Below are 24996 nucleotides of genomic sequence, written 5' to 3'. Positions count from 1 at the left end.
CTAACACTACTTCATAGTAGAAAAATTAGTAACTTGTATTTTGCAGATTAAGATGAATCTAAAAAGCATTAACAAAGACTAAACCTGATTCTACCACTACTATCCCCTCCATGGAAACAATTTTGCTGTGCTAAATTTAGGGGTCTATGGCTATTCAGATGCAACAAGCGATGTGAGCTGATCTGACCTTCAAAGCCATTAGTAAATCATATTACTGGATGATGTGTTTTGATTTAGTCATTCTTCTAAAGAAATACTCTTTCTGCATTTTGCCACTTCACATTTTCTCTGTGATTCAAAATCAACAAGCAAATGCCTGGTTTGCAGGCTTGCAAGTGGATATAAAAGTGCTAAAACAGACACTATGCTGCAAGAGTTCTCTATTTCTGAGGTCCTAAGCTGCATGTGCGGTTATCAATTACCACTTACCCATCAGTACAGATTCTGTAGTAATTATCCAAATAGCTGGTGTCTTTTGAGTACTTCTAACAAGAATAGCCACACTACAAAACCTACTTTATAAGCCTTTTATACTTACCTCTTATTGGCAACAAACAAGACTTTCCCTGAGAGAGTTTCCCCCTCTTTAGCAAAGAGGGGAGTCTGAAGAAGGCAGCGTACTTGATACCAGTGAGTGAGAGGTTCTGTAGGTGCAGTTGACAACCAAACAGTTACCCTAAAACAAACAAGAAAAACTATCTAGACTTGATCTCTCATCTTCTTCTTTCAGAAACAAAGTTGTTAGGACTTTATGTACGTGGGACCTAATAATTGCTCATAATAAACTTTAAGCTACCTTGAAGTAAACTAGGCCAGTGATTATATCCTATATTCTTTTCTTAGTCTGTACCATCCTTGTCACTTCCAGACCTGAGTGACTAAGACAGTTATGGAGATTCAGAAAACAAGCTCTCCAGACTCCTGTTCTCTCTTCTGTCCACTCTTCCAGGACAGAGAATATTGATTGCTGTCCCATCTTCCTACTCAGATGATTAAAAGAAATTACAGGAAATACAGGTTTGTCCTGAACATCGTAATGTGATTCTTCACAATGGTAGCTTCATCCTAACACACCTCTCCTGAAGAAGTTCCTACAGTAGTTTTCAAATATTTCCACTTGCAAGAGGTATTTCAGTAATTTTGCTGAAAGAGGCTGTTGGTGTTAAGAAAGCAGTAATATGAAATATCCTGAATCCAATCCACTGAAATTTCAAGTGCTAAGACAAAGAACTTTAGAAGTCTATAAACATGAAAGATCTGCTGATTATGCATCTTCTACTCCAAAACAGACACCTTCTCAGCTGATGATTTCAGCCCTCAAGTAACTACAAATAAATGTATCTCCTTTTCCTTTTAATGGCTGTACTATTCTGCATTCTTCACAATCCTCATTTCAAAGGCTAATATAGTATTTATCAACAGAAATAAACAGAAATGCATTTTACAGTATATTGCAAAAAACCTCATCTAAAACTGAATAAATTTAACTGGGAAATCAACAAATCTTATATAAAACTAAATACAGACAACTGAAATCTATTTTTTGACTTCCCAGGTAACTTTATCTAATTTTCATCTACTTACTACACCAGATGAATGTCCCCATTTTGAAATGAATAGGTGGTGTTAGAATGAAAACATTTTCTAAAACTTGGAGAAGTTTACTCCGTTTGCCTTTTGTAGGCGGCTCCTTGCAATCTGCTCTCCAATTTGCCCATAAACAAGACCAGGCCCAAATGAGAAGATGCAGCTCATGGTCGTATGCTGCTTCCTTGCTTACAGTGTAAAGCATAAACGTATATAATATTATGAAGAATTAGTATGGTGTGGAAAGATATAAGGATATGCATCTTGACCATTAACATTCCTGGATGAGGTATATGTTAGATAGTACACATACCAATCGGTGGAAAGCAAGATCACCACCATTTGAGTCATGCTGCTAGCACTGAATTATCACTCTTCCTGTTGCCTCTAGAAGGCGTCATTTCCTTAATAAAACAGACATTGGTAATGACGTTACAAACAGGCTGAGCACCAGATAAAGATCTAATTCTGGCACACCTTATATGAAAGATGCGATTTTCTTTCCCAGTAATTAGTATTTCATAGGAAGGAGGAAAAAAGTACTTACAGTGATCCTACAAATGCCACATCAAACCAGAAGGCCAGGCCATGGATTAGTCCAGACTGCATCATTTGGAAAACAAAAGGGATTTCCACTCTGTAGAGAAAAAAATAAAATGTTCCCGAAGTAATTTGCAAAAAGTACCGGAAACAAAACTCCATCATCTTCATTTATTTACTGAAACCTATCTTGTACTAATTTCTAAATTTCCATTCTTATTCATCTCAATTTTCCATATTTTTAAAAGAATATGCTCTTATTTTCAGTGTCAGTGTAATTAGCCAAAGGCTCTAATTTAGGTATTAGTTCTTTGTGTGCCTTATTCAGCAATAGAACCAAACATCCCATTTCCAAAGAGTTACTATATTGTTGGTGACAACACTGCAGACTCTTACAAATATCCAGGTTCAATTTTCCTAAAGGAAAATTTCTCATTCCCAGTGAAGGATATGGATTTACATTAAATACCATTCTAAGAGGAAAATGCTCCACTAGAAATACGACAAACAGAATTACTCTTGGAACCAGAAGCAAAAATTGAGCAAGAGGTAGCTGGAATATTTTCACTTTCAAAAGGGGTATTAGTGGCTATGCAGTTGCAGCCAAATCTCACTGTCTCTTGCAGAGACAAGTCATGTAACTAGCATTTACGCAGACAGAAGCAAATAGTATTTGGTCGTGGTTTAGAGAGACAACATACATAAATTCTCTCCTGAGAACTACTGAAACAAGCCAACACTAGCCAGTTGAAACTTGAAAGTAATTCTCCAGATGTTTTCTTCTCTCAGAGTAATTCCTCTCTCTCACTAGACCATGTCATACATACAGTTAGTTGTGAGTCATGCTGAGACAATAAAGGTTCTGAGTTTCAAAGACAGCCTGTGATATTTTCTCTTATGTCAATGTCTTGCAAAGACTGTTGATGTAGTCCCTCAAGTTCTCTCACAAGGTATATTTTATTTCAATAATGTACTCAGAAGGAGGCTTCTCTGCTCTAATTCTGGGACAAAGAGGCATGCAGTCTGGTATATATGTAAGACTTTCTAACTAAAAATTTGTAGGGAAGTATAGAGGTGCAGCTGACCCCTCTCAGACTGGAAAACTTATATTCTAGCACAGCGTGCAGCAACGCAGCTTGCAATAACACCATCTTATCAACAGGGTTTGAGGTCTTTCAGGATGCCGAAGCAGAACAACAAAATTTGATTTGTCACCAGAACTAAACGTGTCCCAACAGATAAAACTAGGGAACAAACACTCTCCTCCAGGGGCCAATTTATCTCTATCTGTAGGAAACTTCTTTGAACCAATCTCTACTGTTTCACAGGTTCATCAACAGGCTTTGCCACTAACAGTAGACAAACCATACCACACATGAACACTGTGGTGCACTACTAGAGATGTGCCAAGCATCTTGGCATGCCACCTTCTCCCTTCTGTGTTCACCACCGGCCAAAACCACCAGCCTTTTCTACCTCTGAGCACCAACAAGCAATCACAAAAATGAAGAGCAGGATACCGGTGTCTGCTAACCTGTGCAAATCTTCCTCTGCAGCTTCTGTAAAGTTAACGGTGTACTTCACTGTCCGAGCCATCAGAATTCTCATGTCAAAAGTGTCCTATAGGGAAAAAAGTCGCAATGTTACAATTGTGTCTTGTCAGCATATAAATGTGCTATCTGTTAGACAAAATGGGAAAAAGAAACAAACCAACTTTCATTCCAATAAACTTAAATAGCTGTATTTTTTTAACAGCACTGAAAAAATTGTGCACTATTACTAGGATTGAACATATATGATAGCTTACATACCTATTAAAGACTGTTTTATTCAATCCAGAAAAAATAAAACCTGTACCCAAATTGTTCATCACTTCTAAAAATATTTTGCTTTTTTAAAACGTTAAGCTCACATTTTAATACACTTTTCTGCAATGCACAGTTGGGCAAACTCTACTAAGAGTCTGGAAATAGCTGAAAATTAAATTATGATGTGTAAGAAGCAAAATTACATAACGCAGATTGCCCCATAGAAACAAGTCAGAAGTAGTCAGTCCCTCCAGCAAATGAAAACAACTTTCTCCTTTTTTCTTTCTTCAATCACATGAACTAATCCTAATCTATCAGTGTTCACAAGCTCGCAGACAAGTAAAGCAAAGCCTTAGCATAAATTCTGTTATCACATCCTCTCCAATGAATCCCTTTAAGAACTGAAATCTATCTATAGAATAAAGGAAGCCAAGGAGATACGTGATTCTTTTAAAAAACAATTTTATGTGGCTTTTATTGGGCACTGCATTTCTAATCTTTAAAGGAAGAAGAACCTCAGCTGAGAAAACAAAGCCAAACATGTACTTCATACAGAATGCAAATACGGGCTTCAGTCCTAACTGAAAGCTGAAGTACCAACACTGGGCATGGATCAATGGATCACGCTATAGTCAAAGATACAGCTGAAACTTATGAAGACAAATGAGAGAGTTGTAATATATCATTTTCATGTACTGAAAGCAGTACAGTGCTAAAAGTCACAGCAGCTCTCTGATGATCTTTCTGGGTTCCTGGACAGGTTGTACAGCCTCCATTCAACAGCAGCTATACAGCAATTGCTACTTAAACTAATTAGCTTAAAGCTAGCCCAGACTTGTTGCAGTCAGACCTTTCATTGGGTCCACAGTGAAGCATTAGGTTGGGGGTGGGGAGATGGTTGTTTTGTTTTGTCTCCAGAGAGTTGAGCAAGGAATACTCCCCATTCTTTCCAACCAGGTACAAACTAGGCTTCTATTAAAAACAATGAACAAGAACTGCAGATGCTTAATCCAAAGTACCAATAAAATAAGAATACTTATATGCTAAAAAGAAGTTTGTTTCATAATACAGAAACCTGTTTGTTTGGCTGTGTTCTCTTTTTGCTTTAATTTGTTTATCAGACAGGAGAAGGGAAAGCCCAAGATCCAAGCACTTTTTTAAAAGGATGCAAACAGTGAGGGAAGGTGGTTGCATGTTGGGAAGGCAGATGTTCACATGCTGTGATTTCTAATGTGTGTATATCTCTAGACATCTGCTACTTAAAGCAAACTCAGGAATATTACACATAGTTGTTAACCTTTGACAGCAGCTCTGTTCACAGTTTTCACAGAGCTAGTCACTGGCTTTCTACACAACAGCCACAGAGCTTTGTTAAACAAGGATGCCACTGTACCTGCAGAATTTGGTGGAAGGGATAACACAGTGAGAAGAGAAGGGAAAACACAAAAAAAGACATACAGACATGTAAACCTACCACAATAGGTTGTCTGAAATACTCATCCACAGCTGCATTGCGAAGACTGGACAGATTGACCCCATAAAAGCACTCTTGGTACCTAAAAACATTAATACATTGTAAAAGGTTTAGGTTAAAAAAAAAAATCTGTATTCCACTGCATACTAAAAAGACCAAGGCACAATAGCTGTCAACAAAAGGGGAAGTGGCTGAGAGTATTCTTCCCTTCCTGCAATTTGCCAAGAGTCCAAATTCCAGCCATCCTCAGCTCCCCTCCTCAGCTTCCCTTCCCTGCAGACATCTTTTACAGCACTGAGGTGACCTGATTCCCTCAAAAGGAGACGCACTGATTTTTCACACTAGATTTCTCAAAGAATCCACACAGAAAGCAGAGAATACAGAGAAGGGTTGAGACAGTCATAAATTAGTTTTGTAAGCCTTTTATTCTGGACTGGTCCAGAATTGGGAGTGGACCTGGCACAAATTAAAAAGGTGCTGAAGACCTCTGTATTACAGGTCTTGTCTTTTTTATTGACACAGAAAAGGAAAACAAAGGTTCATCTTATACCAACTGAAAAGCAATGAACAACAACAACAACAAAAACACAGCAATATTTTTATCTTACCAATTTATGCAAATGTTCATTTAATGCAAATCCAGCCTACTTTCAACATCAGTTTTGAAATATACATGCCTACAGCAATTTCCCCAGATCTTGGGCATGACCCTCTCATCAACTCCATGAAGTTAATAGGTACCTTTATTTTCAGATGGTTTACACAGAACGGGATGGAGAGGGAAAACAGCAAGGGAGCTCAATTCCTTGTGGTGAAAGTGCCATCTAAATGTGAAACCATGATCTGAAGCCTTCTTCTGAGTCTTCAGAAGCACTTAAAATTGGAAATCTTAAATGTTTGTCTCCACTGTTACAACATCATACAGCTCTAGATGACTAGGCCTAAACCAGTTTAATGACATCCCTTTAAGACTGATTAATTCTGCATTATTAGTTTAATGATAATTGCATAAGAAGAAGATGTCTGCATGACTAAATCTGAGAGGATATCTTCAAGGAAAGAACTAAAAAAGCACAACAGAAGAAGTCAGCTGATACCACTAACTGCAAGTGATCTTTTATCCTTTTCTAAATGTTTGCTGTACTATTCAACTGAATCACCTACTTGTCACTGATGAAAAACACAGACAAAATACACACTATTTTTAACAACTTGCTGTATATTTATGCTTTATGTCTTCTTATCTTTGCAAGGCTCTTGCCAACAAAAAGAGCAGTCTGCTCTTCTGTGGTAGGCTACACATTATCACACTTCTATGAATGATTCCTAGTAAATTAATGTGCATTTCTGAAGCACAACAGTAAACCAACCTATATGCCTGAAGAGAAACATAGCCAATGTATACAGCCTCATAATTATCATTATTGTACAGATCCAAGACAATAATCCTAAGTGTATGAGAAATATGTAACCTTTCCTTTGTGCAGTCTTGACTAACTGCTGCACCTCATGCTAAAACGCTCACCAAGATTCTTGGATAGGATTTTGGAGGCTTTTCAAAGTCCTGGTGCCTTTACCACAGGCAAGTTTAAATTACAAATCCAGATACTTCTTTAACTCTTTTGTTCAAGTATTATCATGAAAAGTAGCAGTTCCAGAAAGTGTCAGATCTTTCTGTTAAGTCACAGGGCATTACCTTCTTTGAAAACAGTTTGCTAAATAGGAAAGGGTTTATCATACACAAAATACATCTCATGTTCTGAGTAACAAACCTGGACAATAAAGGAAGGTGGTTTTTTGAGGCCTGGAATTTGATGTTTATAGAAGTACTGGTTGTCACCAATCAGCTCCTGATGGTACATTTCAAATGGCCAAAAGAAAGACGAGAGAAAGTGCTCAGCTTGAAGTAGGCATGGACATTAACCTCCATCCTTTTATTGTTATGGATCTATCAGGATATCCAGTCTTTTTAGTACTAATAATCTGAATGTGTTAGAGTGGTGCAGAGGCAGTACCACTACACTCTTACTGAAAAGATTTTGATCCCACTTTCAGCTGAAGACATCAGAAGCCCTAATTTGTCAGTCTTTATAGCACACTGTAACTCCAGGAGTATTTAATTGTCTTGCACAATCAATGTTTTGGGTGCATATCCATACAAAAGTACAACCATGTGAAATTCTTTGAATTCTTTGAAAGCCTTGTAGTGGTTGACAGACAATTCAGCTGATATAATGTATAAGTGTAGAATGTCTGGAATCAAACTACACCTGTTAGATCTGGGTGAAGTTCTGTATTTTTTTTAAATGCAGATGGCATATTTGTGCTAACAAACTATAAGGAACTAATGTAGCTGAATTGTATCACTCCCATTGTACAATTCTTAAATGACAAAAGGGGGCAAATTTTCTTCCACCACCACCATTACCATATACCTCAGTGTTCATGAGGATATACACGCATACACTATAGCTATCCCACAGGTATTCCACTTATCACATAGAAATCTTACATTCATTACAAATGGAGATGAAGCACCCCAAGCAGCCTGAAATGGAATGCTTTCATATTGGCAGTAACATCCGGTCCTGTACAGACCTGGAAAAAAAGCTATGTTTCTGCATCGACTACTAACTAGGCATATATTTTCTTCATCAAATGATGAGGAAGCTGCCTCTTGGCATGGCATAATGCTCCAGTCTTTTAACTTATAGTCTATTATACATCACTGATACATCACATACAACCAAAAAGAGCAAGAGATTAGGAGAGAGGGATCAGAATGACACCTGAGATATGAACATCCACCGGAAGTTACTTCTACTTTCTTTTTTTCCAGAAGAACACTGCTGCATTTTCCCCATTTCTAAGCATATATGCTAGATCCTGTTCAGAGTATATGCCTGTACTATCTCTTAGCTTACGCAGATGAGAGAGAAGAGCACTAACCGTCTGAATAGGATAACATGGCCAGTAAAGCATTCAACATGTAAGGCCAATTTCTTTCACTCATTTAATCCCCATAGGATAAGTAAGATTTTGTCATAGGTGTACTTCAGAGGCAGCCAGAAGAAACCTTCAGCATAAAAGAAAACTTCTTCCTTAATCTAAGAAACCAATGAATAGCTTTGATGAAATCAACTTAATGTTTACATTCCACACTGCCAGCTGAAAGAACGTAATGATAATCTTCCAGAAGATTTTAAAAAGAATTAATCCTGGAGTTTCACAGCACTTTTTACCCAAGAACTTCAAATAATAATCTATAAATGATTAATTTATAAATTAATTGATCCGTATCCTAATAAGGAGATATTTAGAAACCATCTTGCCCTTTGCTGAAACGAAAGTATCTCTATTTTTTCATATTAGAATATTGCTGTTAAAGTTCCCTCCTATATAAAGGACAGCAACAGCTCAATAGTGGATATTAGCATTAGGACACTTTACGGCAAAAAGAGTGCAGCTTCTGGTTGAAGATGCGTGAAAAAATCAGGTGGTAGAAAGTAACTAGAAAACCGGGAATTGTTGAAGATATGGGGAGTTAATATCCTCTCCCTGAGAAACATGCCAAGGAACCTTTGCTGTGCACACACACCTGGGACTTCATGCAGTACAATGCTCGCCATTCGCAGCACACTGTGCTTTGGTGTAGCAAAAGAAACACTATCAACTGATTCAGATTCAACTATTTCTGACACTGGATGCTCCTTGGAGACAATTTCTTCTTCAAAAAGAGACCCAGCCAGCTCCAGCACTTCCTGAAAGATTTATCAGACTCACACAATAAACACTATGGCTGCAGCCCAGAGCTGTAGAAGTGAACATGGAAAACATCAAAGAATTTTCTTCCAATATTGACAGATATTAAGTTCCACTTTATTCTGAATCAAATAACCAGTTTAATTTTTAACTATTACTGAATCTCCAGGCAATAAAAAATAAATAAAATAAAATATCATTACCAAAAATTGGCTCTGGAGTAGTGTTCCATGTACAGCTGCTCATCGGAAAAAGGAGCCAAATGAATGTCACTAAATGTTGGAAACATCATTCCTAGTAAACAAAAGATAATATACAATAGCAACACAGAGTCCCACAGACATTTCTATAGGAATGTCTTCACTAGCAAGAGATCACCAGTTCAGAAGCAGTAGTTGCCAAACACTTCAATAGGTTAATATTTATTTTCATTAATATATGGATTACTGAAATCTGAATATATTAAAGCAGTCAATAGTGGAAACAATCCACAACAACTGGGTTGGACAGACCAAGAAACTTCATAAAGCCCTGTCATGGTCCCGTATCAAGCATTCAACTAAATTTAGCTCTCTTTAAATGAAGTGAAATGCTACCTTCTCAATGTTCTCCAATGGAACATCTTATTTGCTTAGACTTTGCTCAGTAAATGTAACATTTGTGTAAGAATTTTCATTAAAGCTCAGATCTGATCCTGAGTTAAACTGCTGGCTATGGTTTTGGTCTAATTCAGGAGAACTGCTGTTAAGGATTTGAAGCAGCTATACATACTTCACTCTGCTATCTAGGAATCTTCTGAAAGACTTCAGAAAAAATACTGAAAATTTTACTCACACAAAATATATGTTACAAATCTGCTTACAGGTGCTGAAATTGTGGCATGAAGAATTTTACATGCATCAAGTGGCAAATTAGTCACAGAGCAGGGGATGAAATCCTGATCTATTAGCTTTCAAGTATCCCTTTAAGTAGGAACTCATATTCTAAGGAATGAGGAAACCAGAGAAATTTTTTCCATTTTTTTAGAGTGGGCATTGCATCAGACTGCCTAGCAGCATAACGGGAAGCCCTTGTATTTTATCATGTATATGTCAGTGAGAAGCAGGGAACAAAGCATCATCATTTTGGACCACATATTAACATATCTCCTCAGACCCTTTTCTACCTGATACAAAACACAATGCATAGCTGGAGGGAAGGAGGAGGGGAGGGAAAAGGAAACTCTTATTGCAGGTACATCAAGTAGGAAGAGTCTACAGGAATTGAATAGAACAACACCCAGTCACGAAAAAGACATGCTTTTTAAAACTGGCTGTAGGGAGAATATTAACACGTTTGCAGAGAAGAAAGAAGGTTTCTAAACTTAACTGATTATATTTCTGCTACAAAACACTAGTGACTTACACAAAATGTCATGATTTTGGTACACTCCATAGAGAATCATTAAGTTTAATAATTGCTGCATAAAGTGATTCAGGTAAGTTAATCACCCCCACTGTACAAGTAAGGAATCAGAAATTGAGGCACATACTTTCAAAAGTATACACTCATCTTTAGTCCCTTTGAGAATAAGCTGCCTGAAGATCAGTTTTCAGAAGCCCTCCTCTGAAACTAGGCCCTGAGACTCTACACTGGAGACTGAAGATCAGTGGATGACTTTTGAAAAACACTACCCAAACATATTTTGGAAGTTTGAAAGAATTCAACAGCAAAGCCAGAATTAAAACTGATTAGCTCCCAACCTTGAGGCACAGATTCAGTCTATACAGAATTTCCACCCTGCAGTAATTTCACATGATAAAGGCAGCTTTTAAAGAAGTTTTTAAAGAGAGACTTTATAGTTCATTTTCAGCATTCATGTAGGAGAATTTAATGTACAGCAATTGGATGCTCAGATTTGCCCCACAAAGAACATTCCCATGAGGCCTTGGATCTTACAGATTCCCTTCAAAACTGCTCCAAACAGAAGAGGAATGAAATACAGAGTACTAAATACTAGGAATCTTTGACATGCCACTAAAGAGGAGAGATCCAAGTATTAGAAAATGGTATTTGGGAAAAGCCCAATGAAAGGATGTCAAAACAATTTGAAATTCATAGTTTTTCCAAATAAAAGAGTTTGCAGTTTTTCCACAGAAAGATCATCATATTTGGCCATCCTGCTCTCATCTACATAGCACTGCCTGGCATTTGAGGTTAGTGTGCCATCTTGTTTTGTGATACACTGCAAGAGAGATGCAATCATAGTGTATATAGTGGCACACTAAGATCAAAACATGAACAGAAATCAGCAGCCAAACAGCAACATATTCAGGAGCCACCTCCAGCATGAAATAGCAGGGAGTCACATCATGGAGAAATGGCAATGGGGGCTGCATCATTACATTTGTTCCCTTGAGCCCTCTAGATGCTGTTGGTGGGGCTAGAAACAGGGAATAAAACCAGACAATCCTGGACTATCAGTGCAGGTCTTCTTCTTTCGGAAGCTTTTTATCTTCTTTTCTCTATACAGAGGAGTAACAGTGGTGACACACTCACCATTTGATTTCAGCCACTTTTTGGAATGGAGATAACTTTCCAACATCCTTTCATTGAACAGCATATAACCCATCGGTTCGGAAATTACCACATCAACACTCTCAGGTAGGGAGATCTCCTCAATTTTTCCTGACAGAACTGTGATCTTGTCAGAAAGGTTGTTTCTTCTCACCAACAGCTGGAGAAAAAACAAAAAACACACAGAAAGTGTTGGCTTCTTTGATTAGCAAAATTTCTATCAGAGATCTTTGATTAGCATTAAGTCTTCTACAGCATAAAACAACTACTAACTGAATTACAATTGCCTTTCCCATAGTGAAAGCAATAATTAAGTTTCTCTTTTTCTAGCCAAATGTCCATTTCACAAAAAAATGTAGCAATTTAAATGATATGTAAGACCACAACCTGTCAAATTTCAGTAAAACTGTCTAAAGGTGATGGAAAAGGACAGGTTAGACTAGCAGACAGAAAAAAGTTGCATTTCCTTAGGAATTTATTCTGAAGTATGGGATTTTAATGTTTATCATAAGAAATTAATCAGTGTTTTGTGTTTTCTGAAAATAATTTCCGAGAAAGTTCCTTTTTACCTCTTCATATATTCAACAATTTTACATCTATTTAATCAATCAGATACACATTACATGCCAAAATACTAGTGTTCCCTCACAAGGAGTCAAATTAACAATTCAAAATCTCTTCTTCCTCCTAAAAGAGTTTTAGAGAACCTTAGATTTACCTAGCTTTTTTATTTCCCCATTAGCAACTCTTTATTATCTATATATCAAACAGGGAAATCACTTTTGCTCACTATTATGAATGTAATAACTCTTTAACAGCACAGAGTAAACGGCGTAACATTTTGGAGAAAAGTATTATATTCAGGCAAAGCTATAGACAAAAACCCTCATGGAGAAGGTAGTTATGAAAGCAGACACTTGGCTAACCCTCACTCAGGAGAAAAAACCCAGACACCCAAGCATAGACCTCTGGTGCTGACTGCTGTCATTTGATCTTTATTCTTCTGAAACGATGTGAAAGAAGCTCAGCTCTGCATTTCATTGCCAAGGAGGAACAGCCTCTCTATCAGTAAGTTTATATCCTGAAACCCAAACCTTCAACCATGAGATACCTGTGATTTTGGTCCACTTGTTAGTCTCTGAAATATGCCACAATTTCAAAGCGACTTCAGAATATTTTGAACAAAATAAACTACAACTTTGAAGAATTTGATCTACCCTGAAGATGCTTTACAGCACACAGCTGCAGACTTTTTCTCTTCCTGCTGCCTTGACAGCCCCTGTACAGTGTGGAGGAAGAAGAAACCACCTGCATGGGATGTGGATGGATGGAAAAACAAGGAACCACAAGGGAAAAATGTACCCAGAGGAGGATGGAGGTACCCAAGTGGAAGTGAAAGGAGAAAACAGGTTGAACTGTTTACAAGTACTAAAAAGCACTTCCTCCCAGAAGATGTACTTGCACTGGTATACTTATAACATCAGTAGAAATGTATTAATTACTTCGGCAGACTTTTTCCAGCACAGACAGGCCACAGATAACACCTAAGAAACGTATGCAGTGTTTGACTCATTCTAACTACAGAATGAGAGGCTAATGTTGTTATTACTTAATTTTAGCACGTTAACAAACAGCATAGTTAATGATTTTCAGCCATAACCTGCTACTATACACCATAAGCAAATACGGTAATAGAACTACTTAATGAAACAAAAACCATACTAAATAGACTTACCTTTAATTAACTAAATAGCATTGGTTATACTTCTACTCACAAGCATTTGTATCCATTCTAAAAACAGGTTGACAGATATATAGAGATATATATATGTATACATATAAAAAAATACATTTTTTAAAGTTCCTTAGACCAGAGACTATGCTAGCAAATATATTATGTGATTTCATTCTGGAAACAAAATTGTCATTTTGCTCACAGGTGAGTTCTTTATCTAGAAACAGCTTTAATGATGAAGTAAAAGCACAAAAGCAGCATGGATATATAATGGCAAGCCTAAATCATTTTCAGGCCTTCACTGTGATAGATAGCACATATAGTTGGCTAAAGGACAGCAGAATGTTATGATCTCCACTACATGTGGAGAAGATACTTACACTGAGAAAATATTTACTTTTACTGGAGATAATGGCAGGCAGACAAATTGAACAGTAGAAAGATTTTTCATTACTATTCCATATTATTATTATCCAGCTTTAAAAAATCACCAATGTTTTTTTGCTTTCCTACCTTTAGATAGAGCCAAAAAAAACCCAAATGTCGTCAATACTAATCCTCTCCTTCAGAATAGAGTTATGACTCAGTAAAACTAAAACATCCTGTGCTTTCAGTCTTTCAAAGTTTAGCAGAGATAAAAATTGCATTTTTACAAGGGAGTTAAGGTCATGTCAAAAGGTTTGGGCCATAGAGTCCCAGGGAACAGAAACTTCAGGTTATTCACATAACATTCTTCTCGATTTCCTACCAGTATGCTCTGATTGTAATCTGAAGAACCAAGGCAATCCTACATAGGCCAGAATCTCAGTTTGTATACCAAGATTGTCAGGAAGCCAATGAATGGCAATTTACATACGCATTTTTACATAAATAATTGAGAGAAACTGGATTAAAGCCTGTTGATTTATTTCAGATAGAAGACCTGCAGGTCTGTGACACTACGTTTCTGTGATTTTTACAGCAGTTTTATTAGCATTAATTAAGAGTTCATATCTAGCCAGGTTAGTGGCAATAAAAAGCTAGTTTTTGAACTTAAAAAAGGAGAATTTAAACAGGTGATATTTCTGAAACTGTAATTTACCATGCATTTATGAAACTCTGATTAGTAGCTCATTATCACATGAACAGAAGCAAAAAATCAATTAATTTGTACTAAATATTTCAGAGCTCCAGTCTCCCTCAAACATAATGTATCTTTTTTCCAGAAAAGGAAGAAACTACAGAGATAACAGAAATAATTTATAGCGGATACGGAACACAAGTGTAGTATATCAAAAACGTACAAAATGCTGCTCGCTTCTACTACCAGGCAGTATTAATCCAAAACTGGAAGAAAAAAAAAGAAAGAAAAGAAATCATACTTTGAGGAGACTATAAATACCAGCTATGAAATAAGTCTTTGTCCCAGCTACCTCCACCTCCTTTGGCCTGACCTTACTTTGACAGTATTACTGAGTTAAATCAATCTTCATGACTTGGGGCTTTTAAGTGTAAAAAGTAATTTCTACCTTCACCAATATGGCTGTTTCTCAGGCAGGAATACTGGCCATGCCATTTAAAAGATATGTCTTACAGAGGCTATTTCCTTCATCTCTTAATTCAATCTTCCAGTCTGCATCTTCGTATTGACATCCTGCTGTTTTTACTAATCTCACGAAATTAAAGCTTTTTTAAATACTAGCAAATTTTGTCCTTTGATTTTTTAAAACTCTTACTGACAAATGAGGGACAAGCAGCTAAGGCTGATGGCAGCAGAGTTTTTGCATTTAGTGTTTCTGGGAATCATTAACAAATCTCTAGTAAAAGGAGAGGAGGTATGTGTGAGTGGGTGTGTTGACAATGTTTTCCCTTCCTACACAGTATTTCATAAATTCCTGCAATCACCAAGTCATGGTCAGCAGAACGTGTGTGAACAAAAGAAATAAAGCTGTTTCAATATTTCACAGCTTTTGTGAAGTGAAAAAAACATCTTGAAAAGAAAATAAAATGTTTCATTCCACCCTTTATCTTCTGGGTTTGTCAGTGACTGGAAAGAATGTGTTGTTTTCAATAGCTGCAACATCTGGTGAGTCTCCTGGATTTCAGGAAACTTTGAAAGCAAGGAGAGATTACACTGATGCAAGATAAAATTCATTTCTTAAAACAAAATACAAATGATTAAATTTGTATCGGTATATGAATTCACTTCAAAGGAATTACATCAGTCTGCCACCAAGGGTGGCCATATTAGTGTTCTGGTTATTTTTTTCATCCTCTTTCATGCAGCATTCATGAAAATTAAACATTCAGAAGTCTTAGACAAAGTAAGAAAGGTCTGTTTGACAAAATCCAGATCAAAACTCATCTCTCTAGTACACAGAGGTAAACAGAAACCTCTCACACATCTCTTCTCATGAAACGTCCAGTTCCACATCAAGGCACCGCAGATCTCCCACCTAACTAAACAGAGACACAGAAAGAGGCCCAGCTGTTGTGTAAGTCTGTGAAGCACAATAAAGCAAAGCTCAGTAAAATGAGGTATGACTTTATTTTAAGTTCTGATGTAAGTGCAATTATTCATGACAGCTCCTGTTAAGAAAGGCCAGAACAGTGACTTAAATAGCTGGACAGGTGCAAAATCTGAGCAGGAAGAGCTGTATTAGAGTTCTACTTAGACAGACTAACTCTTACTTTGACTTTTGTTTTGCATCTGCGTAATTGTATTCCCATCTGAAGACAATTGTAAAAGGCTCTGTCGCATTTTTGCTTAGTGTTTTGGGTAGGCCATCTGTCAGCCTGGCTATTTACTTCTTAAATATCCACACAGAATGTGTGTGCCCGATTAAGTATGTATTTCTGTTTGGGTTTTTTGAAGTGTTTCACAAAGGCATACTGTTAACCTGTATGGTTTTACATTTTTTGAAGGTTTGTGGCAATCCTGCATCAAGCAAGTCTGTTGGTGCCATTTTTCCAACAGCACATGTTCACTTCTTGTCTGTGTCACATTTGGGTAATTCTCACAATATTTCAAACTTTTTCATTATTATTATATCTGTTATGGTGATCTGTGATCAGTGCTTTGATGTTACTACTGTCATTGTTTTGGGGCACCATGAACCTTGCCCATATAAGACAGCAAACTTCATCGATAAATGTTGTGTGTGTTCTGACTGCTCCACCGACCGGCTGTTCTCCCATCTCTCTCCCTCTCCCCGGGCCTCCCTATTCCCTGAGACACAACAATACTGAAATTAGGCCAGTTGATAGCCCTACAATGGCCTCCAAGTGTTCAAGCGAAAGGAAGAGCCGCACATCTCTCTCTCACTTTAAATCCAGAGCTAGAAACGATGAAGCTTAGTGAGGAAGGCATGTCAAAAGTCGAGATAGGCCAAAAGCTAGGCCTCTTACACCAAACAGTTAGCCAGGTCGTGAATGCAAAGGAAAAGTTCTTGAAGGAAACTAAAAGTGTTACTCCAGCGAACACACGAACAATAAGAAAGCGAAACAGCCTCATTGCTGATATGGAGAAAGTTTTAGTGGTCTGGATAGAAGATCAAACCAGCCATGACACTCCCTTAAACCAAAGCCTAATCCAGAGCAAGGCCCTAACTCTCTTCAATTCTATGAAGGCTGAGAGAGGTGAGGAAGCTTCAGGAAGAAAAGTCTGAAGCTAACAGAGGTTGGTTCCTGAGCTTCAAGGAAAGAAGCCACCTCCATAACATAAAAGTGCAAGGTGATGCAGCAAGTGCTGATGCAGAAGCTGCAGCAAGTTATCCAGAAGATCTAGTTAAGATAATTGATGAAGACGACTATGCTAAACAACAGATTTTCAATGTGGATGAAACAGCCTTATATTGGAAGAAGATACTATCTAGGACTTTCATAGCTAGAGAGAAGTCAATGCCTGGCTTCAAAGCTTCAAAGGATGGGTTGACTCTCTTGTTAGGGGCTAATGCAGCTGGTGACTTTAAGCTGAAGCCAATGCTCATTTACCAGTCCGAAAATCCTCGGGCCCTTAAGAATTATGATAAATCTACCCTGCTTCTGCTCTATAAATGGAACAACAAAGCCTGGATGACAGCACATCTGCTTACAGCACAGTTTACTGAATGTTTCAAGCCCACCGTTGAGACCTACTGCTCATAAAAAAATGTTCCTTTCAAAATATTGCTGCTCATTGACAATGCACCTGGTCACCCAAGAGCTCTGGTGGAGATGTACAACGAGGTTAATGTTGTTTTCATGCCTGCTAACACAACATCCATTCCACAGCCCATGGATCAAGCAGTAATTTCGACTTTCAAGTCTTACTATTTAAGAAATACATTTCCTAAGGCTATAGCTGCCATAGATAGCGATTCCTCTGATGGATCTGGGCAAAGTAAATTGAAAACCTTCTGGAAAGGATTCACCATTCTAGATGCCATTAAGAACATTCATGATTCATGGGAGGAGGTCAAAATATCAACATTAACAGGAGTTCGGAAGAAGTTGATTCCAACCCTCAGAGATGACTTTGAGGGAGTTGAGACTTCAGTGGAGGAAATTACTGCAGATGTGGTAGAAAAAGCAAAAGAACTAGAATTAGAAGTGGAGCCTGAAGATGCGACTGAATTGCTGCAATCTCATGATAAAACTTTAATGGATGAGGAGTTGTTTCTTATGGATGAGCAAAGAAAGTGGTTTCTTGAGATGGAACCTACTCCTGGTGAAGATGAAGATGAACACTTTTGAAATGACAACAAAGGATTTAGAATATTACATAGACTTAGTTGATAAAGCAGTGGCAGGGTTTGAGAGTCCAATTTTGAAAGAAGTTCTATTGCGGGGAAAAATGTTATCAAACAGCATCGCATGCTACAGAGAAATCCTTCGTGAAAGGAAGAGTCAGTCGATGTGGCAGACTTCACTGTTCTCTTATTTTAAGAAATTGCCACAGCCATCCCAGCCTTCAGCAATCACCACCCTGATCAGTCAGCAGCCATCAACATTGAGGCAAGACCCTCCATCAGCAAAAAGATTTTGACTTGCTGAAGGCTCAGATGATGGTTAGCATTTTTTACCATAAAGTATTTTTTAATTAGGGTATGTACATTGGTTTTTTAGACATAATGCTATTGCACACTTAATAGACTACAGTATAGTGTAAACATAACTTTTATATGCACTGGGAAACCAAAAAATTCATGTGACTCACTTGATTGAGGTATTCGCCTTATTGTGGTGGTCTGGAACTGAACTCGCAGTATCTACGAGATATGCGTTTATAAGGCTTCTTCCACACTTAAGAGCTCACCTAAACTACCAAGCCTCTTAAAGCTAGAGAATGTCTAACAGCATCTGAGATGCTTATTCTATACTAGTTCCAAAGAATACAAAGCTTTCTTTTTGTGCTGGAGATATCCGGTTGCATCCAGCTGGAGAAATCCAGTGATTTAGCTGAATCCAGCTGTATTAATTATATAGCTGGATTCAGCTAAATAGCTGAAATGCACAGTCCATCCTTCCTGAGAGAGAAACTGCTATGCTCTCAAGTCTTTACTCAGCTGCCTTTTGCAATGAAAAGTCCTGCCAATCTTTAAGTGTGCATTATCATCATATCATATAAACCCCACAATAACACATGGTATACCAGATGAGATGGCAAACAAGTTAACACACCATTATATACAGTTAAAATCTTTTAATCTAAATAACAGAAAACAAACAGATGCAGTTTGTTTACTGTACAGAAGACAATATGGTGCACACAAATATTACCTAAATGGTACATTGCAAATAGGTGCAAACATTGCAGTGGCTGGGAAAGAATTTTTGCAAAAGTACCTGCCCCCAGCTCATGTTAAATGCCTTTCTAAATTCCTGAAGGTGTGTTGGAGGGAGAGTGAGTCTATAAGCACGCTCACAGGAGCAATCACAGAGTCTACCCAAGGCTGATTTTATTTTTTTTTCCCCTAATGTTCAGTCAGGGCAACAGAGAAAATAGCGGTCTTAAATATAGCTACTTACTATCCATTTCTGATACTAAAACAGAGAGCAAAGCCTTTCACCATGGATAATTTTGTGTTTTAATGATACCATCACTAGCTCACATCCTCAGCACAATCAAGTTTTTTTCATGCACAGTAGCTCTTTATTCAAGTGCTATACACACATATTTTTTCCAGTCTGGCAATGTTCCTTGTTCCTACATAAGTTGCTTAGAAGCACATTTCATGTTTAGACAAAACCACCAGCACCAGTTAGTTACTTGTAGCCTTATTTCTTCTTGCCCCTCCCACACCCTTTTTTTTTTGGCAATAGATTTACTGTAACAGTGAAAGTAGCAGACTGAGATTGCTTTCATCTCACATCCCCCTGCATGCACCACTAACTGCATTCACTATGAAGAATTTCCTCCCCACCACAAACTTTTGTTAGGCCAGGCCTACTTCAAATTTCCTTCTCTGTCACAGACTGCATGTGGCAGGATCCAGCTGCCAGCAGTTGCATATGTAAGGCATGGGGTCACAGGGCAGAAGAAAAACTGATGCACATTCACAATAACCATCTCCAAAGGTACATGGGATTTCTCTCTCCTTTTCAAATTTTCAAAGTAGGAGAAAAGACAGCAGGTCAATCTCAGATAGATAAATGCCAAGGTGAAACTATTACTTCTGCGTGACATTACTGAATAAACAATTTCCAGGATGTTGACAAGACTGACATAAAAGTGTACAATAATACTGAGAACTCCCTTAAATGCTATTCTTTTCTGTGTAGAGAAATGTCAAAAGTACTGGAGGGAGAAAACTAAATTCCTTGGACTGTAATATTGAGTTGCACTTCTATATATATCATAAATTATCTCTCTCTTGTCATTTTTAGTTCAAATGAAAATAGAGTTTGTCTAAAGTATATCTGTATGAACTTCACTGGAGTTATGTAACACATATCTACCACCATCAGAAAGAAACTAATGTCTCTCCAGCTTTTCTGAACAGTTTAATAAGGCTGGAAGAGAAAATGAAAAGGCAAGCAAATTAAATTGCTAACTAGTGAAAAAGCCACCCAACTACTGCACAGAACTCAGTGACATAGACTTGAAATACTCTTCAGCAAATACACAAAACAAATGAGTGACTGAGGCAGTATGTTCCCTATTACAGCAGCTGCTACGAATTTTCCCTCTAACAACCTTTCCTGATATTCTACTGTTGTACATTTGTACACAATACACGGTCTTCAACACTGTCATATAGACATTTGATTTCTGGTATTTGCACTATAGTGCTTTTTTTATATATATCATTCTTTCTATATAAACTTATAACCATAAAAAGGAATCTACTTTAAAACCAACATATCTCCCAGTGAAATACTACAGCATTAATGTGCACAGCTTAAATGCAGTTGCACAGTTCATAATTTCTCTTCAGTCAGTAGATTGTTATAATGGATTCATACACTTTGTATTAAAATGGAAAAAACAAAAAAGGGAACATGACTTGTCAATCCCACCTTCAACAGGATATATAACACATAGCTGAAATGGCAAATACAACAAATTCAAGCAGAAACGAGAGAAGAAATGGACAGAAAGTAATGCTCTTCTCATAATCCAGATACTGGATAGACGATGCTAATTTACAATGAAATTCCATTGTGGAATACTAGAATTCTATAATTAGTGTCTACAGTATGCAATAAAAGCATTGAACTAACTTATCCAGTTAAGCATTTTTTTATTAAATAAACCTAAACTCTTAAAACATATTATGTGCTAACAGATCAGCTGACTTGCCATAGAGTTTATGAGAGTGAAAAGGTTTTTCATAAGAAATTATGACTACATGATTCTGTGCTTTTTCTTCTGAAAATTGAATCTCATCTTGGGGAAAAGAAGAGGGGGAAATGATTACTCATCTATGAATTATCAAACTGAGAACCTGGGTAATTGCTTTCACTTCAGCTGGTATTCCCCAGTATCTATAGCTGTATAATGTTCTTTATTTCTTCTCTTAAACTGTAGTTTTAAGTAGATTAGCATTGCATTCACCCCAGGGGAAGAGCAATTTAATTTCTAAAACCAATGAATTCATGCTGTTTCTCTACTAGTAAGCTGCCAGTTATTCTACTCACATTTATATACTCTCATAAATACATACAGTATCTGACAGACTACAGATGCAGCATATACTTTTTCACAGCTAGTGACTTTTCTTACTTTGGGCTTCAAATCACATTCAAGACTGTGACCAACAGGTTAAAACATATGTACACTAAGCTCACCTACTTGATAGGACAAGCAATTTCTCTTTCGGTCTTTTTATTATGTTTTCATAAATAAAACTTCCGTTCTTCATGAAACAAAGACATTTGACAAACTGTATCTATCCACAAAATCCTTAGTAAAGAAAGAATCACCCTCCACTCATCCCTCAGACAGACAGCCCACCATTCTGTATGTTTACCTTTTTTAATGCTTTGGATGAGTCTGACAAAATGACAGATATCAGGAGAAGCTTTCTCTTTAATTAGGAAGATTTTTTTCTATTTATCCAAATTATCATAAAAGGATAGAAATGTTCTTGCAGTACGTATCTCCTGAGTCAGGCTAGTACATCCTAGCTGGTTATAAAAGTAACACATACATAATTATCAACCACTCGTCAACAGCAACATAAATGAGGGGGGAAGACAAACTGATTGTATGAAATTCATCAGTTGAAATTTATATTGTAATAATTTATACATATCTTAGCAAAATCCAAGAGATTTCAGTGTTGAAATATTTTTATTCAATATATAAATGAATATAAAATATATATAGGGAGATTATAGAGACATTATATTACAGTTGCAATGAAAGACCTGCAAAATGCAAAAAAGAATGCGAAGACTTTATATACTAGTAAGTATTTCTATCCTGAGAGAAATAAAAATGTCTAATATCTACATTTGCTTCTTTAAGATCCAAACACATTCTCCTAATTTCTAGCATCTACTTCACATTGTTATAGCTGCCAACTGGTGTTCACCAGCTTTCACTGAGGGCAACGCTGGATTGCTGTATTAGGACATACAGGAGGAATTTTCACTGATCTGCTGCGTACTCTTGTTAAAGCTTAGAGGAATTATTGACTCTCAGTACTGTCCATCAACATTAATGTTCTAAATTAGTAAAGCAAAAAGAGAAAATAACATCTAGATAAAGCAACTTTTTCTAAATAGGGGATTAAGAAACCTCCACTTTGCCACTTTTCCCTCTCTTCCACATATTTAAAACTCAGATGGAGGTGGTCAGTGCTGGCAAAATTTGAAGTAATATGCTCACGCTGCTTCTCAAGCATTTAAATGTTCATCTAAATAAGCACACACTGCTGACTGTGAGAAAACACAGAGATTTTTGCTGTTGCTATTGCTTAGGATTACCATTTTTTAGGAAGTGGACTTTTCCTAAGACACTTCGTTATCAAATGTTACTTTAAGTGGTTAAAATGCTTTGAATCATATTAGAATACTTCATTAAAAAATGTTAAAAAATTATCTTTTAAAAATAAGAGCATTCTTCAAATACATTTTTTAGACCCCAAAACACACTGTTTCCTATGAAGGCTGAAAGAGCTGACTAGTCACACTTAGCAGGAAACTCAATCAACTGGTTGATCACACAGATCTCAGAGACTTACGAAAAGAACACCTAAGTATTTTTGCACAGAACCTGTGAAACAACATCTGGTTTAAAAAATTTTTTTTTTGCTTCTGAAGATAAAATGTCTAGTCACAGTTAAGTATGTTCACAGCTTTTTACAGAAACAAACATCATATGGTTTATTCGATACATTCTAAGATTTAGAACCCCTTCAAAAATTATCTTCTAAAAAGTGCTGGCACTTACACCTGACTTCTTAGGCAAGTTGAACTGAAATCTTCAGCATTAAGCTATTCAATGCAGAGTTCTAGATCGCTCGTGCTTTCACACTACATCATTTTGACACTTCATTCAAACAAAACACTTACCTCTGCATATTTTGCCACTGCACTGGCTTCAACTGCATAGACTTTTCTAGCTCCCGCCTGCACTGCAAAAAATGAAAGGATTCCTGATCCGCAGCCAACATCTAGGACCACCTTGAAAACAAAAGGAAGACCAAAGAAACAAAATTATGAGAAGTCACTTCCTGACAGCTATTTTGAGTAAGAAAATTTTCACAGCTAAACCCTGAGTTTAGTAAGTGTGATATTATGCCTGAATTTTACAAATTATACTATGACACCAGAAAAAGCTTCGTACTGAAGAGTGTTAATCTCCTTAATCTTATTCTAGCAGGAAAAGCATACTTTTAAAAGATTGTTGATTCACAGATATTTGTAAATGTGTGTGACACAGAGGAAATAGGTTTTTATACCAAAGTTTCTTTAGGAGAAAAATGTAAACACTGACCTTAGCCTCAATGCCCTGAGGAGCGAGGGAAGCCAAGACTATAATAATTCTTTGAAGGAGTACAGAACCACGTCTTTTTGAATGAAAAATCACTCCTTGATGTGGAAGTATCTTCGATAAAACTGAACTATATCTTTGTTCAAATATTGTTTCTCTTTGCTGACAACAATATTGTACCTTTAATGCTTTGTTGGATGCAGCATCTGTTGTAGTCCCTCAATCGCATACAAATCCCAAGGCCTCACTTTCCCCGTTAGCCAAGATGTTCACCTGTTGCAAGCCAAAATGTTGGCTAAAATGTTTCAAAAGGTCAAAATTTTTGTTTCAGTGTGTTGAAACTCTGCAGTTCCAGTATGTACCTCTGCTGTTAGCTATTCTAGCAAAGCCAGTGCCCATTTCAACAGTCCAGATAATCCTATAGCACTAGCTTCGTTCTACAGCAGCCACCACTGTACACGTTGCTCAACACACCACTGCAGAGGCCATGAGTACGTAGACAGAAAGAGGCTAACTGCTCGGAAAAATGGTTAAGATGAGAAGCCTAATCAATTTGATGCAAAGCACGCTCTTCACCCTGCACAACAGATCTGATCTAGTATCAGTACCTTGCTCCCTCAAATTTTAATACCTGCTGTGAGAAAAGTCTCACGGAACAAGCTTTTCATCTATGTTTGATCCTCTTATGGTGATGTACATGGCCAAAAACAAGAAGCCAAAACTCTGCAAATCCTGCAGCTGAAATTCTCATGTGATTTCAAACCAAGACGTGAAATTCAGAAGCAAATATTAGACAATTTATGTCACCTGGAACTGGAACCTCGTAAGATTTCAAAGCACTTCAACTACGAAACTGAACTACAGCCTTGATCCAATCAGAGTCAAATCCAGAGCTTAAATATAATATGGATTCAAAGTGAATACCACAGCTAAGTATACCATCAGCTTCCCCTACTCTCTGTCCCCTCTATGTCCCAATTTCCCCTATGATGCACACTGCCTACCAGCCTTTAAAAGCAGAGAGAAAAAGACTGCAAACTTCAACAAAATAGTTTTGGCAGAAAAACCTCTCAGAAGTAAGAGCACATTCTACTCCCAAAAACTCACTTTACATGACACGTAGGTTACACAC

The 24996-nt window shown here is 37.2% G+C and overlaps 1 protein-coding gene across 4 annotated transcripts in view; it reads right to left on the bottom strand.

Annotated features, from left to right (window-relative positions):
* Positions 1–24996, bottom strand: part of LOC112983408 (histone-arginine methyltransferase CARM1-like) — a 78479-nt gene that overhangs the window by 7218 nt on the left and 46265 nt on the right. For all 4 annotated transcript variants that reach the window (XM_064502069.1, XM_064502068.1, XM_064502070.1 and 1 more), the window contains 7 exons: positions 23444–23554; positions 11710–11887; positions 9375–9465; positions 5410–5491; positions 3662–3747; positions 2135–2224; positions 539–676 (listed from right to left, as the gene is read on the bottom strand). In XM_064502069.1, coding sequence (XP_064358139.1) covers positions 539–676; positions 2135–2224; positions 3662–3747; positions 5410–5491; positions 9375–9465; positions 11710–11887; positions 23444–23554 — 776 coding nt within the window. The remainder of the gene's footprint in view (positions 1–538; positions 677–2134; positions 2225–3661; positions 3748–5409; positions 5492–9374; positions 9466–11709; positions 11888–23443; positions 23555–24996) is intronic.

This window comes from Dromaius novaehollandiae, chromosome Z (genome assembly GCF_036370855.1).
Source record: "Dromaius novaehollandiae isolate bDroNov1 chromosome Z, bDroNov1.hap1, whole genome shotgun sequence".
NCBI lineage: Eukaryota > Metazoa > Chordata > Aves > Casuariiformes > Dromaiidae > Dromaius > Dromaius novaehollandiae.
This window is presented reverse-complemented; position numbering and strand designations above follow the sequence as displayed.